Here is an 18,679-nt window from a genome sequence, read left to right on the forward strand (position 1 = left end):
TAGTCTAATTTGATCAGTTATGTAATATTAATGGACACTTTCTTTCTATATAAAGGGGGGATCTACAAATCAAATAAATTATGTATTAAGTTTCATACACTATTTGTACTGTCATTTGGTCTCTCTGTATATTAGTTTATTCCCTTTAGTTATAGTCGGTTAGTTATAACGGTTTCTAATTGCCTAGTTGACCGTTGATTGATGTGTGGTCTAAGCTTCCCTGAAGCTATATATATTCTGTAATGGTCTCCTTTCTCTAATTTAATGAAATACAAACTTTTCCTATTTTCTTCATTTCTCAATATGGTATCAGAGCGGGAAAGAGGTACTTTCTCCAATCGATCCTAATTTCTGTCTTTCCGTTCACCTTCTCCGGTGACGAGTATTGTGCTCTATTTTTTGATACTCTGTTCTTCTTTTCTTTCTGTTCCTTCTATTCTTTTTCGACATGGCTGATGAAGATCAAACATCAACCCAGTCCGATGCTGCGAATTAACAAGCTAGAGGCGTAGATACTTCTCCAGCTTCGATTCAACATGAAAATCAATTTCTTTGAATCAACAGCCAAAAGAATCCCATGGAAGATCCTGCTAATCCATACTTCTTGCATCACAGAGACAAACCAGGTAACGTTCTTGTCTCTCAGCTTCTCACTGGTCAAGACAATTACGTTTCTTAGAGTAGAGCTATGCAGCTTTCCATCTCTGTTAAAAATAAGTTAGGTTTTCTTGATGGATCCATTCCTAAACCTCATATTTCTGATCATATTCTCTATAATGCGTGGGTCCGTAACAACAACATGGTTATATCTTGGATCTTAAACTCGGTTTCTAAGGAAATTTCTTCCAGCATTCTTTATGATGAATCTGCTGCAAACATATGGGTTGATCTCAAAGTTAGGTTCCATCAAAGAAATGGACCACATATTTACAATTTGAAGAAAGGATTGATGAATCTTAAGCAAGATACACAATCGGTTGGGATGTATTTCACCAAGTTGAAATCCATTTGGGAGGAACTGTCAAACTACAAACCCACATGTACTTGTAATGGTTGTACTTGTGGTGGAGTTAAGAAGATTCAAGAATTTCATCACATGGAATATATAATATCTTTTCTCATGGGGCTCACGAATACCTACTCTCAAGTCCGCAGTAGCATTTTGCTCATGGACCCTCTCCTGAAATCAATCGAGGTTTTCATCTCATTATTCAAGAAGAAAACCATAAAGGAAACATGGCTGCAGTAAATAACCCCAATGCTGATATGGCTTTTGCCTTTCAAAAGGACAAAAATATGCAGAACAAGAATGACAATCAAGGGAATAAAACCTATCCTCCCAAGAAAGGCAGGCCATTTTGCACTCACTGTAACATACACGGACACACGATCGAAAGGTGTTACAAGATTCATGGTTATCCTCCAGGATTCAACAAACAAAACAAACCCAAAGAAGCTACAGCAAATCAGGTGCAAACGGGTGCTGAAATTAGTAGCTCGACTGAGGAAAGCCACACTCTCCTTCTGCAACTAAGTGCATCTCAGTACCAACAACTTCTAAATCTCCTAGCCAATCAGCAACCGGTTCAAAACACACCAGATGCTAGCACTTCCACAAACAACACTAGTATGGTTCTAACATATAATACTATAAACATGACAAAAAATTCTTGGATTATGGATTCGGGTGCTACAAGACATCTATGTAATAATGTTAAACTTTTTCAATCTATATGTTTAGCTCCTATTACTAAATTAATTTTGCCTAACAATGAATCTTTAGTTGTGCAACAGTGTAGGAAATTACCAAAGATATCATCCTTAAGAATGTGTTGTTTGTTCCAAGTTTTAAGTTTAATATCTTATAGTAGTTGTATAACCAGTGATGATAATGTTGTGATTAAATTCAATACTAATGATTTTTATATCCAGGAATCTCTCAGCAAGAAAGTGATTGGCAAAGGTAAAGAATGTGGTGGACTCTATGTTCTGGAGAAAGACCCCACTCATGCTTACAACTTTGCCGTCTCTGCTGACACTTGGCACTCAATATTGGGCCATCCTTCAAACAAAAGATTGGCTCTTCTCTGCAATAAATTGCAGTGTAATGTTGATAGAATTCATGAAAACACTACTTGCTATATTTGTCCTAAAGCTAAACAAAAGAAACTTCCTTTTGTTAAAAACAATAACTTTGCTGAAAATAAATTTGATTTGATTCATTGTGATGTTTGGGGTCCTTATCATATTCCATCTCACTCTAACCACAAATATTTTCTTACTTTGGTTGATGACAAGACTAGATTTACTTGGGTCTACTTGATGAGACAAAAATCTGATGTTTCTCATATTATCCCTCAATTTATTTCTTATATTCAGACACAATTTAATTGCATATTCAAATGCTTCAGATCTGACAATGCCCCGGAGTTAGTCTTTAAGGACTTATTTGCTAAATTCGGCATTTTACATGACTTTACTTGCGTGGAAACTCATGAACAAAATGCGGTTGCTGAAAGAAAACATCAACATCTTTTAAATGTTGCCCGTGCTTTGCTTTTTCAATCTAATTTACCTATTGATTTTTGGAGTGAATGCATTATGACTGCTACATATTTAATAAATCGAACACCCACTCCCAACTTAGGTAATACTACTCCTTATAAATTATTGTTTAACAAAGCTCCTAAATATGAACATCTAAGGAATTTTGGCTGCTTGGTTTTTGCATCTACTCTTACTACACATCGCACTAAATTTGAACCTAGAACACGCACATGTGTTTTTATGGGTTATCCTCAAGGAGTAAAGGGATATAAGCTGTATGATATAAACAACAAACAATTCCTCATATCTAGGAATGTTGTTTTTCATGAAAACATATATCCTTTTTACAAACTTAACAATGACAGCCTGCATATTGACCCTTTCTCTCATATTGTGTTACCTACTGCTAATATTAATGATGCAAGTATAGCAGATTTTTCTCCAGCAGCCGAAGAAGAGAATGAAACCAGTGATTCATCTCAAGATAATGACTCACACTCGCAAGAAGCAAACTGCCCCTCAGAAACAGAACAGAATGCGGCAACAGATCCCCCAATTCAGCAACCACAATCAGATAATCTTCCAAGAAGAACAAGCCGAGTAATAAGGCAGCCAGCCTATTTACGTGACTATGAATGTCACTCTGTTATTCAGGATAAAACCTCTACTCCCCATCCTTTCAATAAATTTATATCTTATGATCGGTTATCTACCACTTATAAATCTTTCATCCTTGCTTTAACAGCTCATTTCGAACCTACAAAACTACAACCAGGCTTCACAATACCGTGTATGGAATCAAGCAATGCAGCGTGAATTATTTGCTTTTCTGAAGAACAAGACATGGACATATGTTCGCTTGCCTCCTAACAAAAGAGTCATAGGTTGTCGCTGGGTATACAAAATTAAATACAATAGTGATGGATCTGTTGAGCGATGCAAGGCACGTCTCGTTGCTCAAGGATACACGCAGCAAGAAAGACTAGACTTCTTCGACACTTTCTCACCTGTAGCTAAAATGGTTACATTCAAGCTACTACTCGCCATTGCCACCATCCAACAATGGCACACATTAAAAATTTATGTGGACAACGCCTTCCTCAACGGAGATCTTCATGAAGAAGTCTACATGGAACTCCCAAAAGGTCTCAAGCTACTGGATTCAGTAGAACCAAATTCTAACTTGGTATGCAAACTCAACAAATCAATCTATGGATTGAAGCAATCATCAAGACAATGGTATCGCAAGCTCTCAAACACTACTTCAAGAAGGTTTCGTTCAATCAAAGGCAGATTACACCCTTTTTACTAGAGGGCACGATGAATCATTTGTTGCACTACTTGTTTATGTTGACGACATCATATTGGCAGGACCAAGTATCTGTTGGGTTTTATGCCCTAAATAAAACTCTTTACAATCTGATTAGTTATCAATATAAGAAATTTGAAGTGATTGATGTTTGCATGAATTTTACATGCTAATGGTTTAATATGTTTATTACATTCATACACACAAAATCAGTTAAATCCAGATCATATGTTTATTCACAATTACAGTATCGTCAACACAGTGGAATGTGATTGTGATCATATGAATCAAAAGTTTTGGTCCCTGTTTCATCAGTGTTATTGGATTTACACTAATGTGATAATCAGCGATGATGTGTACTTACACTTGGAGTAAGTGTTATGTTCTTTCCAGGACATTAGTAAAGTATACTAGTTTCGAATGTATGGAGTATGCATTGGACTGGACCGATATTGTAACTAAGTTAAGATATTACAAACTTACCGTTATACATATCTTTCCAAGTCAATATCAGTAGTTTATCTGAAGATTAAAAGAATCTAAATCCTGATATGCTTAGGCTCAACTCAGGAGTGTTATTCATGTTCTTAGATTTATTAGTTAAGCCTACCTTTGGGTCAGGGTGATACGTATATTTTGGGACATGATAGTATGATTGAGTGGGAGTGCTGAACATAAATATGGAATCTATAGCTTCTACTGGTGTATAGAAGTCAAGTGATTATTCCTTTCGAGCTTAGCAAATAGAAGTAAATGGATGAGCTCTTGTTTAACTGACTAATTATTAGATCACTAAACACCATTTACAGGTAGCTAAGTGTTTTAAGGGGCAAAATACATTGAGGGGTGAGAACGGTAAAGAAATCCCATCTCGATGTAGATCATCTATATAGAGGATCTTTAAATCACAATAAGATTATAACAATGGTTAAATGAGATAGTATATTGATATCGTGGAACATACAATATGCTCTATATAAGTCTGAGAGTGCAATTCTAAGTTCTAAGAGTGGATTCAACGAAGAATTAATAAGTAGGAATTTACTTGGTAAATTTGGTTCACTTATTGGAAGCTCAGCATATAGATCCATGGTCCCCATTCTAGTTGAGAACATTCTGCTTGTATGACTCATTAATTGATTCGTGATTGATCAATTATAATTCTAAAGTTAGACTATGTCTAATTTTATGAATTTTCACTAAGCAGGGGTGAAATTGTAAAGAAAAGAGTTTTCTAGGTTTATTTATTTATTAATGGACTTTATATGTCTAATTAATAATTAAATTAAATGACAATATTATTTAATAATCTATTTTAGTTATTAAATAATTAGTTTTGGCATTTAAAAGGTTAGAATTGGAAAATTGGCGTTTTTGAGAAAATAGAGATAAAATTTGATAAAACTGCAAAATTAAGTGAGGCCCAATAACACACCATGGCCGGCCACGTAAGTTGGTTTTTCAAATTAATATTTTCATTATTTTAATGCCAAATAAATCCTAACCTAAACCTAGTAGTTGCCCATAAATAGAAAGTGATGGCTCAGTCTCACACAATGCTTTCATTAGTAATCTGACAGAAATTTCTCTCTTCAGAAAAACTGAGCCTTCCCCACTTTCTATACCTGGCCGAAATCCCTTTCTCTTTTCTCCTTCATCAATTTCGTGACCCTATTGAAAGAGTAAGTGCCCACACACAGCAAGCAGTAACTCAATCATAGATTGGAAGACTGTGAAGGATCAAACTTGAAGAAGAAGGACATTCGGGCTCAGATCTTGATTATACTCTGCTACAGAAAGGATTCAAGGGTTAGAGATCTGAGTGGAAGGAGACATTAATTCCGCTGCATCAATGTAAGGTTTTCTTAACTTTATATGTGTTTAATTTATCGTTTTAGAAAGTTCATATTTAGGATGTTTAAACAACATACTTGTGAGTAGATCTAAGATCCTGGTAAAATAATTTCCAACAGTATCTCCCTCCTACAGCAGATACAACAACAACTAAACCAGAAATTCTCTCTCGAAACCTTAGGAAATCTCAAGTACTTCCTTGGTTTTGAGATAGCTCGAGCAAAGGACGCTTTAGTTCTCACACAACGAAAATACACTTCGACCCTCCTTGAAGACAATGGTCTCTCTGGAAGCAAACCAACAAAGACTCCTATGGACCCCAAAGTCAAGCTTGATGATGAAGCCAGTACTCTTCTCACCAACCCCTCTCAATATCGTCAACTTGTTGGAAAGCTTCTATATCTTACGCTCTCTCGACCCGACATCACATATGCTGTGAACACTTTAAGCCAATTCATGACAACTCCGAGAACCACACACATGCAAGCTACTACTCATCTTTTGAGATACTTAAAAGGAAATCCTGGGCAAGGCCTAATACACTCAACCAACTCTTCATTACACCCCAGGGGCTTCTCTGACTCCGATTGGGCTGCCTGCCCAACTACAAGACGTTCCACTACAGGTTTTTGTATTTTTCTTGGGGATTGCCTCATTTCCTGGCGCACCAAAAAGCAACCAACTATCTCCCGCAGTTCAGCAGAAGCAGAGTACCGCGCTCTCGCTGCTACCAGCAGTGAAATTACATGGTTACAATACCTTCTCCAAGACTTTCAGATTCAACAAGATTAACCCGCATTCATATATTGCGATAACCAATCGGCCATACATATTGCAAACAATCCGACTTTTCACGAAAGAACAAAACACATATTGTTGGATTGTCATTTCATTCGTGACAAAATCAAGGAATCCAAAATCAGACTAATCCTAGTTAATACCACACAACAACTAGCTGATACTTTCACAAAGCCTTTATCCTCCACCATTCTCAATTCTCACATAGGAAAAATGGCTGTATATGACATATACAGTCCATCTTGAGGGGGGTATTAAGTTTCATACACTATTTGTACTGTTCTTTGGTCTCTCTGTATATTAGTTTATTCCCCTTAGTTATAGTCGGTTAGTTATAACAACAACTAGCTGATGCTTTCACAAAGCCTTTATCCTCCACCATTCTCAATTCTCACATAGGAAAAATGGCTGTATATGACATATACAGTCCATCTTGAGGGGGGGTATTAAGTTTCATACACTATTTGTACTGTCCTTTGGTCTCTCTATATATTAGTTTATTCCCCTTAGTTATAATCGGTTAGTTATAACGGTTTCTAACTGCCTAGTTGACCGTTGACTGATGTGTGGTCTAAGCTTCCCTGAAGCTATATATATTCTGTAATGGTCTCCTTTCTCTAATTGAATGAAATACAAACTTTTCCTGTTTTCTTCATTTCTCAATACTACGGCTGAAACTACTGCAAAAGTAGATTAAGTAAACTGAGCTCTCACTGAACCACTATACTTATTTGTCTTTTTTATTTTTCTGTTCTTATTTTTGTCTATTTCGTAGTCTAAACTTTGAGTACTCGCTATTTTAAGCGAGTATTCGCATAATTGTAAGTGAGTGTTCTTATTCGATGTTGTATTATTTACTACTCTATTAAGTAATTTGCTATATTTTTCTGTTATGTGCAAGTGATATTATTCATGGCTCTACTGCACGTAGTGAGTATCTTAATGTTGTTCAAGAAGAGCCAAACAAAAAATCCAACAGGGAAATTCATGGTACAGCTGTTAAAGAATAGAGGAACCAAAAAAGGAATATTTCTAGTCTCCTTTCAATCAGGATTTTAGTTCTGTAGGGTCGTTGGCTACTGTAACAAGTTCTAAAACTATGAAATATATTCATATATTATGTCCATACATTGGTAATCATGTGGATGAAACTCTTTTTGTTGAGTTTGATAGTTGGTTAGGTGATGGCCAAGTGTCAGTTCCGAGGTATATTAAATTTTTGTTAGTTGTGTTTAATAAATTATTTCAATTGTTTAAATATCTTACTCATTTTTTTATTTATTCATTATTTAGAGGAAACCTTGTATATGACGAGGGTATGAATATTTTCAATCCTGCATTGGAGTTTGGTGTTTGTGAAATTAATGACAAATTGTTGTTTTACAAACTTCTCCATATTGGTGAATTCTTGGATAACTCTGTAAGTTTTCTATTTACATATTTTTATTATGTTGTTCGAATGCTATTTCATTTTTAAAATTATAATATATTTTCTTTTTGAGAATTTATCTTGTTTTTTATATGGTTTAATTTGGTTGTTTTACTGTTGTTGAGTATATATATTTTTTGTCATACATGTTATGCAGCACATGAACACCATTTTTCACTACAATCAAAAGAAAGGTAAATATGCAGCTGAGGCTAGAGTACAATTTACCACTACAGATTGTTACTTTGGTTAGAGCATTGAAATAATGTATGCCAAGTTTCTTAAGCATCAAAAGAAAGAGTCAATGATTAATTTTAGGCATTCTATTACCTAATTTATAAGAGGGTAAAAGGCTTTGCTCCTCTAGGAAATGGTCTTGGGTAGATCATGTTGTTTATTGTTAATTTGAAAGAGATGAGTCATTAGATTATAACTTGCTTAGCCATGAGGGAGAGGGTTATTTACATGTAAATTTCATTGAAGAGTGCCAGATTTGAAGCTATAGCATTAAAGGCAATGGAGGCATATTTAGTTTATAGCTCAATGACATATTCTCCACAAGCTGGTGCTGATTTAAAAGCTCATTTTCCAATTGTTAAGGTGGATGATTTGCCTGAACAAGTTGGAAAGTAAGTTTAATTGTTTTTGCTTTTTATAATGTTGTTTACTATTAAAGTACTCAATTATTGTTTCAAGTTTATGTTGTTGTTTGATTGTTTATCTTCAGTGACTGTGGAGTATTTGCTGCATCTTTAGTTGAGTTTTTCATTGATAGAAAGGAGATACCCCAAAAGCTTTTTCTTAAAGATCTTAAGTTTAGGCTTGTTGTTCTTTTTACATGTATGGGATGATGAAAATTGATGATGGTGTGGTTACTGAGTCTGAAACACTGTAGAAGTCTCCAAAGAAAAAGGTCGTTGTTTCCAAAGATCAAGTGGTGCAGGTTGAAGATTGATTCTTAACTGAGTTATGATGTGTGCAGGATTACTTAGCAACTACATTGGAACAACTATTTTTTTTGAGTTTATGTTATAACATCTTTATTTTCTTAAAAACTATTTTTATGTTGCTTAGTTTTGGAAATATTGAGATCCTAAAATACGTGTATTTTCTTTTGCTTTACCTCTCAAATCATTTAGAGCTTATTCATATTTTCATGTAATTCATCTTTATCCTATGTTTTTCACTCAATTCTAATGATATGTGTTGCTTCTGTTTTGATGTTGATAAATTTATATTTGATGCACTCTCTATTAGCTTAGATGTTACTTGCCTTGGATCTTCATATATGATGTGTAGGGTGCAAGTGTGATTTTTAGTATATTTTTTCATCACGAAATTCGCAATCTTCCTATTGTTGCTTGCTTTCACTAACCACTTGCAATCCTCGTCCAAATAGACAATGCAATACTAGTTGGCGCATGATCTGCACATCTTGAATTGAAAATATTTTATTACAACTAGGTAGCTGAGAGCATTCTTCAATGTTTTCTTATCTTTATACACCTGTCCAACTTTGATTGTTTTTCTTATCGCGGGTTGTTAATAACAAGGGCTAATTCATCGCTGTTGTTCTCAAGTTTTTTTATTGTTGTTATTATTTAGTTGTTCTACTATATCCACAACTATCAGTTGTGTGTAGTCCAGAATGTTAAAATATTGCTCACAGTAGTCCATGTTGTTTAGTGGTTGATCTTTTCTTGTCATTTTCGTTCCTTTTCCCTTCTCAAATAGTTGTATTGGTTTGTTTAAAAGAAAACAATTGTTGTTAATAAAAGGATTATATGAGTTGTTGTCATAGTTATTCGTGTATTTTCTACTATGTTGACACACAACGGATAGTTCCTGGGGTATTTTCAATGGTCAATAAAGTTTAAAGAACATAATTTATTACTTATAAAAAGTAAAAATCTTAATTAGCCTTCAAAAAAGACTTATATTATTGTTGTTTGCCATTGATGTCGTTTTAAAAAATATGTAGAAGAGCAGTTTCAGTGAAATTGGAAGGATCATCACGATCTCAACTCTCCTTAAACATTCTATATATACATTAGTAATATCAAGTATTAGCTAATTGCATTGTGTTGAAAAAGAAAGTAGTTAATAAATTTAATTCATCTAAAAAATTAAAAAACTGTAACAATAAATAATTTTGATCCGCAGTTGATAAGAATAATGATGATGGAAGATCTAGTAAATTAAAGCAATTTCAGTAGCAAAAACCCAAGAAAACATTTCATTTTCTGACAGTAAATACATTAGACAACAAAATGTTATTATATAATAGCAACGGCTAGCAAACCCAAATTTAAGAATGTGACAGAACAAAAATGTCAACTGTAGTAATTATATATAGTTAATTATAGAGAAGAGCAAGTAGTACAATTCTTATTCATTGATAATTTAATGAGCAGATCATTACTACACGCAACACTGCTCCAGTAAACAGCAGCAAAATAGCCCACCCAAGCTGAATAATACAGTAACATATCAAACACTACTAGAATTTAGAATAAAAAAACCATAACTACTACTACTAGCTATATTTCTAATATACTAAACTATAAAATAAAAAAATAAAGAGAGAATGAGAGAGAGCACATACCAGGCTTTAAGGAAGGAACAGCAGCCAGAGTCTGAGTGGTCCTGGTCCTCATTTTCTAGAGTGGGAGGAGGAGGGGGTGGCGGTGGGGGTGGCGGGGCTGGTGGTGGTGGTGGTGGTGGTGGAGGAGGAGGAGGATACTCTTCGCCATAAAAGTAATCCTGGTAGCTTGGTTGTGGAGGTGGCGGCGGCGGCTGAAGCAAAGGCGGTGGCGGGTATGCTGCTGGTTGTTGCCCTGAAATATGTATCCATTTCATAATGTAAAATTTCATTAAGAGATTAGCTTAGTAAATTGAGTAGTGAAAAATCCCAATAAAGATGAAAACTTGCCTGGTGGTGGGAAAGGCTCATGTTGATCAGGAATACGCTGGTAGCTCATTGTTGTTTGTTTGAGGTGATTGATAGGGTTTCACTGCTTGGAAAAACAAAAAACAGAGTATACCATACACTAAATTAAGCCACTTACCTTTCTATTCGTGTAAAGGTTACTATTATTATTGTACTATGTACAAGTTTATAAGATAATTGATGAGGATGAGCCCAACCAACTTTCTTGGGGATCACCTACCTATCCTCCTAACATTATTTTAGTCTTGGCTAGGCTACTCATCTTAACTAACTTAACATACAAGAGAAATCAGCAAAAGAGGCTATTTTTTTTTTAAAAAAAAAAAAAAAATAGTTACAAGATTGTAAATTGCTTGGAATATTCATAATTAATAATCTACTCCCCTTACAAAAAAATAAAAAAATAAATTATAATTCATTATCTACTCCTAATCCCATTCAAGTTAAATTATGAGCGAAAATTAATATTTGTATTGGTGGTACAAAAGATATAAAAGGCATCGTGATCAAAGATAACAAATCTTATTTCTAACTGTCAAATCATTCAAGGAAGACAAATACTCATGATTATTTATGTTTAACTTGCTTAACCAATGCTGGAGAATCCATTTCCACATGAATGATTGGAATCAATTTTTTTTATGGACAAAGAATTTTTTTTTTAAAAAAAAAAAAAAATTGTTTTTATTAATAAAAGAAAACTTACGCCACATGAACATTACATAGTTAATACCTCAACATACGTAGTAGTTAAGAACTGCCCGTACACTTAATTAGTCACACCATGGGTCGCAAAATTATAAGATATAAGAGAAATAATATTTCAAATAATTTTGAGTTATACTTTTTAATTTTATAATTTTGCAGCCCATAATGTAATTAATTAAGTGTATTCGTAAATGTCGCAGAACTTAATTGGTATATGTTTGAGGTAACAACTATTGCAATGAACATTATATGTAATGAACATATTTTAAGTATTCTTTAATTTATTAATGAACTTCAATTTTTTTGTAGAAAAAAAAAAACCCCAAACTTCTTTGTCCATAACAAAAAAAAATGATTCCGAACATTCATGTGAAAGTAGATTCTCTAACATTGGTTAAGCAAGTTACACAAGTAACGCCTTGTTATATATTATATGGTTAATTTACATTTAGATACTTTATATTATAAATTATTACTATCATATGTATAGTTTAATATACTCACAATATTAAATAACTTCAAAAGCTAATATTTAAAATTTAATAACTATTTAGTATCCATCAATAATTTAATAACTATTTAGTATCCATCAATAATTTTTTTTTAAAAAAAAATTCTTAGCATCTTACTAAAATTAATCAATTTATACAATATTTATTTATAAATAATTTATTATAAATATTGTATAAAGTATAAATTGATTATACAATATTGTATAAAGACCCAATTATACGCGTCCAGGTCCAGATTTGGGTTCGGGTCTAGGTTCAAGTCCTGAGCTCGTTTGGTACGTCGTATGAGGATCGTATTGGATAAAATAATAAATAACATTACGTTTAGATAAAACAATGTATTGTATTAATTATTACGACCAAAATTTTTAATACAATGTATGTTGTATTATTTAGTACATAAAAAATGGATCCGTATTAGCTTGTATTATAATATTTACAAAGAATTCGGGGTCAAAACCAAACTTTGACCCGGACCCAGACCCCAACCCGAACTCGGACCTGGACCAGGATCTGGGACCCGAACCCCGAACCCTAGACCTAAACTCCGAACTTAGACCCAGACTCGGGACCTGGACCCATACCTAGACCTGGGACTCAGACCTCGACTCGAACCATAGACCCGAACTCGAACTAGGGACCCAGACCAAGACCCGCACCTAGAGCCGAATCAGGTTCTGAACCCAGACCCGAACCCGGGACCCGGACCAAGATCGGGACCTGAGACCCAGACCCGGACTTAGACCCGAGATCCAAGACCAAAACTCAAGGCCTGGACCTGAACTCGGGACCTAAACCCGGACCCAAACTCAGGACCCAAACCCGGACCCAGACCCGGACCCGAACCCAGACCTGAAACCGAAACCTGGACCCCTATAACTCGAACCCAGATCCAGACGCGTGACCCAGACCCAAGACCTAGGACTCGGACCCAAATCCAGACCCGAACCCGCACTACTACAAAATTGGGCTTTAGAGGCAGTTTTTAAGGACTTTTAGCATCGGTTTTAATAAAATTCGCTACCGACGCTGTTCCAGATGACGCTGTAGGGTTCATAACAACCGACGCCATATGGTCTTGGTATTTTTCAGCTTTACAATTTCTTTTTTTAGCATAATTTATATACATATTATTTCATTATTAATATAATTAAATTAAATATAAATTACATATAATAAGCATAAATAAAAATTAAATTAAAATGTGAAATAAATACACATTTACATTAGTCTAAGTGTTTGTATATTAGCTATCTTTTTATTAATATTTTATATTTTACATTATGTGTTTGTATTTTGTAGTTTATTAGAATCATTTTTATAATCTTTTAAGTTATATTTTGTATAATAATTAGTATATTAAATAATAAATAATGTGTAATACTTTAATTTTTATGTAATTTAATATTTTTATACATTTAAATTTTTCAAGACCAATAAAATAAAACAATAATTTAAGGAGTAGAATAAATGGAAAAAAAATTAGAGAAAGGGCTAAACTTTGCATGAAAACTGGAACTGCTACTACCAGGAAACTGCTACTACCAGGAAGCATGATTTTATTATGGTCGAGAGTGATTCTGAAGTGGTTATAAATGCTCTTAAAGGTATCCAGGAAAACTAGAACATTGCCAATTATTTGTATGCTTGTAATCAACTCTCTAAGAAGTTTTTATCTTGTAATTTTTCTTTTACTTCCAGAAACAGTAACTTTGCGGCTCACAATGTCGCTAGATGGGCTTATGCTCAAAAGATTTCCGGTATCGTGGAGGCCTCGGCCATCCCTAACGATATCCTTTGTAATGACCGAGAGGTCTAAGTTCTGCTATCAATCAACGTTTTCATTTCAAAAAAAAAACTTTGCATGAAATTTTTTAAAAACTTTGAACATTAATAACTTTTGATCTGATTGTCCGTTTGAGGCAATTTTTTTTTAACTTGGGTATTTTTTTCGCGTTCTACGCATCCCAAGCAGCCTACAGCAGTTTGGCCAACCATTTTGTCTAAAAAATTCTCTTTTGTATACTAAAATCATGTTATGCACCCCTTTCACCCCATTTTTTGTGTTTTATTTTACTATTTTACTTAAAATAAACTAATAAGATTCTAATGTTAAGTATTAGAATCAATGTTTGTGATGTATTTATTAATTCTACTACAATGAAATGTGCAATACTAATTTCTTTTTATATCTCTTCTAATATTTACATAAAATCATAGTAGCTAATTTATATGAAGATTGTGTTTTGGTATATTGGTAAAGACTTATCAATTTATCTTTTTGGTCATAAGTTCAAATCTCAATAGATCATTTTTTGTATTTCATTTTTTTAGCCTACTATATCTATCCTATTTATTACATCAATATTGTTCTAAAATTACTCTAAGTATGTAAAGATTATCTAAATATATATAAAAAAGTATTCTTATAAAAGTAAGTTAAAGAAAGCATACCTTATACTAAAAATAATGTACTTGACTTCTGATAAAGTCACTTCCGATAAAATCCTAACAACTAAGTTTAAGAGAAACTAAAATCAAATATTATTCTAATTCTACCGAAATTTCGGCAGCATAACGACTATAATTGAACGTTTCTAAAAAATTCAAAACCTGTTAATAACAACAAAACACAATTCAAAACAATATAAAATAATCACAACAACATTTAGCAATATAAAAGTTTACCACCCATCCAACTGCAGTACATGTATTCACAGAACCTACTTCACTACGAATGAATATTTAAGATATTCAAACTATACTAAGCATTCATATTTAATTTATAATAAAAGTTAGTAAATGTATACCTCGAGCTACCTAGAAACCGATCAACACTAAATAAGTCGAATCCTTGCAAATTGACCTCACAACCTACAACATAAAGAAATACTACAAAATTACCAATTTCTTTATTTAGCTACTTACCACAGACTTATATAATTTATGAGTAACTATATTTACTACCTAGTTAATTTATTACTAACTAGTTACTAATGAGTAACTAGTTAGTAATACAAATACATGAATATGAATGAAAATTAATAACTTGCTAAGTAGTTGTAACTAACTATTTACTAGCTACAAAAAAAAATAAAAACACATGAATAAAATTGAAAATAGAAAAAAACAACTAATACAAAATATAATTAATTTCTAAACTTTAGTTTCTAAACAAATTTTATAGATATTAATTTCTAAACTTTTATTTTAATACTCTCCTATATATCTCATTCTCATCACAATATTTAACAAAACTATTAGTTTAAAATACTCAATATATACATATACAATAAATAAAATACTCTCCTATATCACATTTCTCATTCATAATAAATATACACACAATACATATTCAATACAACACAAAATGCATACATATATACTCTCTAATATCATATTTCTGATTCACAATATATATACACACAATACATTTCTCATTCATAATATATATACACTTAATACATATTCAATACAACACAATACATATTTAATAATATAGAAAAACCTTAAAAAAATTATAAAATAAAAAATAAAGCAATGTACATTACTAAAATTAGTAGAAATTAGATTTATACCTTAATAGACGTTGAGATACAATGTTTTCTCCACTAAAAATGGTGGTCGGAGGTATAACCACCACAACTACTACCTCTACCTTCGGTTTATCTTAAAAAAATGAGGAAAAATATAATCTTTTTAGGTATATAGTTTTAAGTATGAAAAATAGAATATTTAGAAACAAAAATGAGCTAAAATTGTGAAAAAAATAATGAAATGGGGGTAATTTTTCGTGGTGGTTAGTGGAGAGAGTTTGGGGTTTCTCTGGTTTGGGGGTTGGTTGATCGAGTGAGGAAGACAAAGGGCTGGGCTAGGGTTATAAACCCTTTTTGCGTCAGTTATTTCCTAATAACCGACGCCATAAGTGGCGTAAAATTCCCGTCTAAAAAATTTCAACCCTACGCTGTCGATTATTTATTATTATGCTGAAAAAAAAAAAAAACACATCTAAAGACTTATTTTGTAGTAGTGTCGGACCCGAATTTAGGACCTAGACCCAGGACTTGAACCCAAATCTAGGATCCAGGACTCGAACCCAAATCTAGGACCCAGGACCCGCGACCCGCGACCCGTAGTTGGTGTTGTGGTTAAGTATATTGAAACTATATTATAATTTTACACAATCTATTTATACAAGTCAATATCAAACATGGTATTATATTAAATAAATACAATACAATACAACACAATCTAATCCACCACAATACAATACAATATAATACCACGTACCAAAAGAGCTCTTAATACATAATATTTGGAAGAAACCTAACCCCACAATTATTACATTTCATTATGAGATAATTTTATTAGATTGGAAACTCGATTTGTCTCATAGTGAAAGCTCTACATAACATGAAATAAGCAAAGAGATGAAAGTACCATAATTTATCTTTCAATACCAACCCAATAAAATGTTCGATCAAAATAAAATAATAATAAAAAAAGCTAATATAAAACAAAAATTATTATGTGTCACACTTATGCACAGGTGGCTAAAATCTAGTATAGTATTTATCCAAATCTAAGTATATATTAATCTTGACAAATCAAAACTTCATAATAACAATCGTCCCATCTCATCTCATTTGTAACTAGAACCTTCTGTTCTGGGTCTCCCGAAACAACCAGTCAAGAAAGTTTAAAAAGTTCATATGCTTCGCTGCAAAGAAAACAAAACCAAACCGCGTATTATTAGAACAAAAACAACTCAGTCTTAATTTAATCCTTATATAAAACACTAATTACGTTCACAATTCAAAATCCCATCAAACAAATCTTTTTCTTTCTCATTAGTGTAAAGTAATTACTTTTGAAATCATCCCTCTTTCTCTTTGATCAAAATTCAACCAACCATGTCAGCAACAACAGAACCCCACAAATCATCGTCACCTCCACAACCACAACCAAAACAAGAAGCTGAGTCTGAGCCTCACAATCCCATCATCACTCCTCCTTCTTCAACCGATGACTCAAAGAAATGGGGAACCCACGTGATGGGAGCACCAGCCTCCCCCGGTGTACACCCAGATAATCAAAAGGCTGCCTTGTGGAGCGCCGGCGACCATCAACAGGTCTACCATCAACCGTATGTGCAGTATGATCCGATCGAAAAGCCCACCAACAACCCCTTTGAACCAGTAATACACCTCTTCAATACTTGGAGCACTAAGGCCGAGACAATTGCCCGAAACATTTGGCACAACCGTAAGTTTTTTTGTTTTCTCATATGTTAAAAATTGGGTCTTTAATTAGAATCTGATAAAGTAGTGATTTTTTCTGTTGCAGTGAAGACAGGGCCATCAGTGTCGGAAGCTGCGTGGGGGAAAGTGAATCTTACGGCGAAAGCGATCACAGAAGGGGGATTTGAGTCACTGTTCAAACAGATATTCGGAACTGAGCCGAACGAGAAGCTTAAGAAGACTTTTGCTTGTTACCTTTCGACATCGACGGGGCCTGTTGCTGGTACACTTTATCTATCCACAGCTCGTTTGGCTTTCTGTAGTGATAGGCCTCTGTTTTTCAATGCTCCCTCTGGACAAGAAGCTTGGAGCTATTACAAGGTATAAACTATGAACCATTTTTATATATGTATGTGTGTGTTTGAGACATTATATTGAATGAGATGTTTTGTTTTTGGGTACTGTATGGAACAGGTTGTGATACCATTGGGGAACATAGGGAATGTGAACCCAGTAACGATGAAGGAAAGTCCGCCAGAGAAATATATTCAGATTGTTACCTCAGATGGGCATGATTTCTGGTTCATGGGATTTGTTAGTTTCGAAAAGGCATCACATCACATTTTGAGCAGCGTTTCAGATTTCAGACCTGAAAATTATGCAGCAAGGCAACCTGTTGCTTCTTCTTGAATTTGAATTGGAAATATATATATACATATGTTTATAAAGCTGGATTTTTTTGTTATATATTATATGTTTTCGGGTTCCTATGTATTCTACCTATATAATTTTCCCTTTTTCTCAAGTACTCCTTGTTTTACTATTATGATTATTTTCAAAAGAAGGATATATAGTATTTTTTTTTCCTTTTTTTCATTCATTAGCATTTTTTTTTTGTCCAGATCATATTTGGTCTTTAATTGAATTTGAGACTTCAATGTCTCAATATATCAAGAGACACAAAGTTATATTATCTCAACCCAATAACTTTTTTTTTTTTGAAAGAACAAAAGTTCATTAACAACAAAAGATGGGAGTCACAGGGGAGACTCCCTCCCCGATACACAAACCAACATCCGGAGCTTGAACAAAGGAAAATTTACAAACATTAAACTTTTTAATTAAATCTAAAACTCCTAAAGGAACATGGAGGACACTACAATCCGGAGGACACACTAACTTAGAAAAACTGGTAACCAGAATTAGGGAATCAGAGAAAATATGAACGTTGTTCCAAGAGTTCTCCAGGGCCCAGGAGAGTGCCAAATGCACTGCCACAACTTCTGCCTCCAAAGCAGAATAAGTTGTAGTATTAGAAGAAAGATGACCCCA

General features: G+C 33.6%; 2 protein-coding genes across 2 annotated transcripts; one reads left to right on the forward strand and one right to left on the reverse strand.

The window, feature by feature from the left end:
- Nucleotides 1-10,150: 10,150 nt before the first annotated feature.
- On the reverse strand, nucleotides 10,151-11,061 carry LOC115705041 (sulfated surface glycoprotein 185-like). The gene is made up of 3 exons (XM_061113265.1): nucleotides 10,870-11,061; nucleotides 10,543-10,774; nucleotides 10,151-10,407 (listed from the first exon to the last, which is right to left on the reverse strand). Exons 1-3 carry the CDS (start codon nucleotides 10,916-10,918, stop codon nucleotides 10,359-10,361), a joined length of 330 nt encoding a protein of 109 aa, XP_060969248.1. The 5' UTR covers nucleotides 10,919-11,061; the 3' UTR covers nucleotides 10,151-10,358.
- Nucleotides 11,062-16,713: 5,652 nt separating this feature from the next.
- On the forward strand, nucleotides 16,714-18,152 carry LOC115706211 (GEM-like protein 5). The gene is made up of 3 exons (XM_030633788.2): nucleotides 16,714-17,372; nucleotides 17,454-17,728; nucleotides 17,822-18,152. Exons 1-3 carry the CDS (start codon nucleotides 17,021-17,023, stop codon nucleotides 18,035-18,037), a joined length of 843 nt encoding a protein of 280 aa, XP_030489648.2. The 5' UTR covers nucleotides 16,714-17,020; the 3' UTR covers nucleotides 18,038-18,152.
- The last annotated feature ends 527 nt before the right edge of the window (nucleotides 18,153-18,679 follow it).

Source organism: Cannabis sativa, chromosome 4, assembly GCF_029168945.1.
Source record: "Cannabis sativa cultivar Pink pepper isolate KNU-18-1 chromosome 4, ASM2916894v1, whole genome shotgun sequence".
Classification (NCBI taxonomy): domain Eukaryota; kingdom Viridiplantae; phylum Streptophyta; class Magnoliopsida; order Rosales; family Cannabaceae; genus Cannabis; species Cannabis sativa.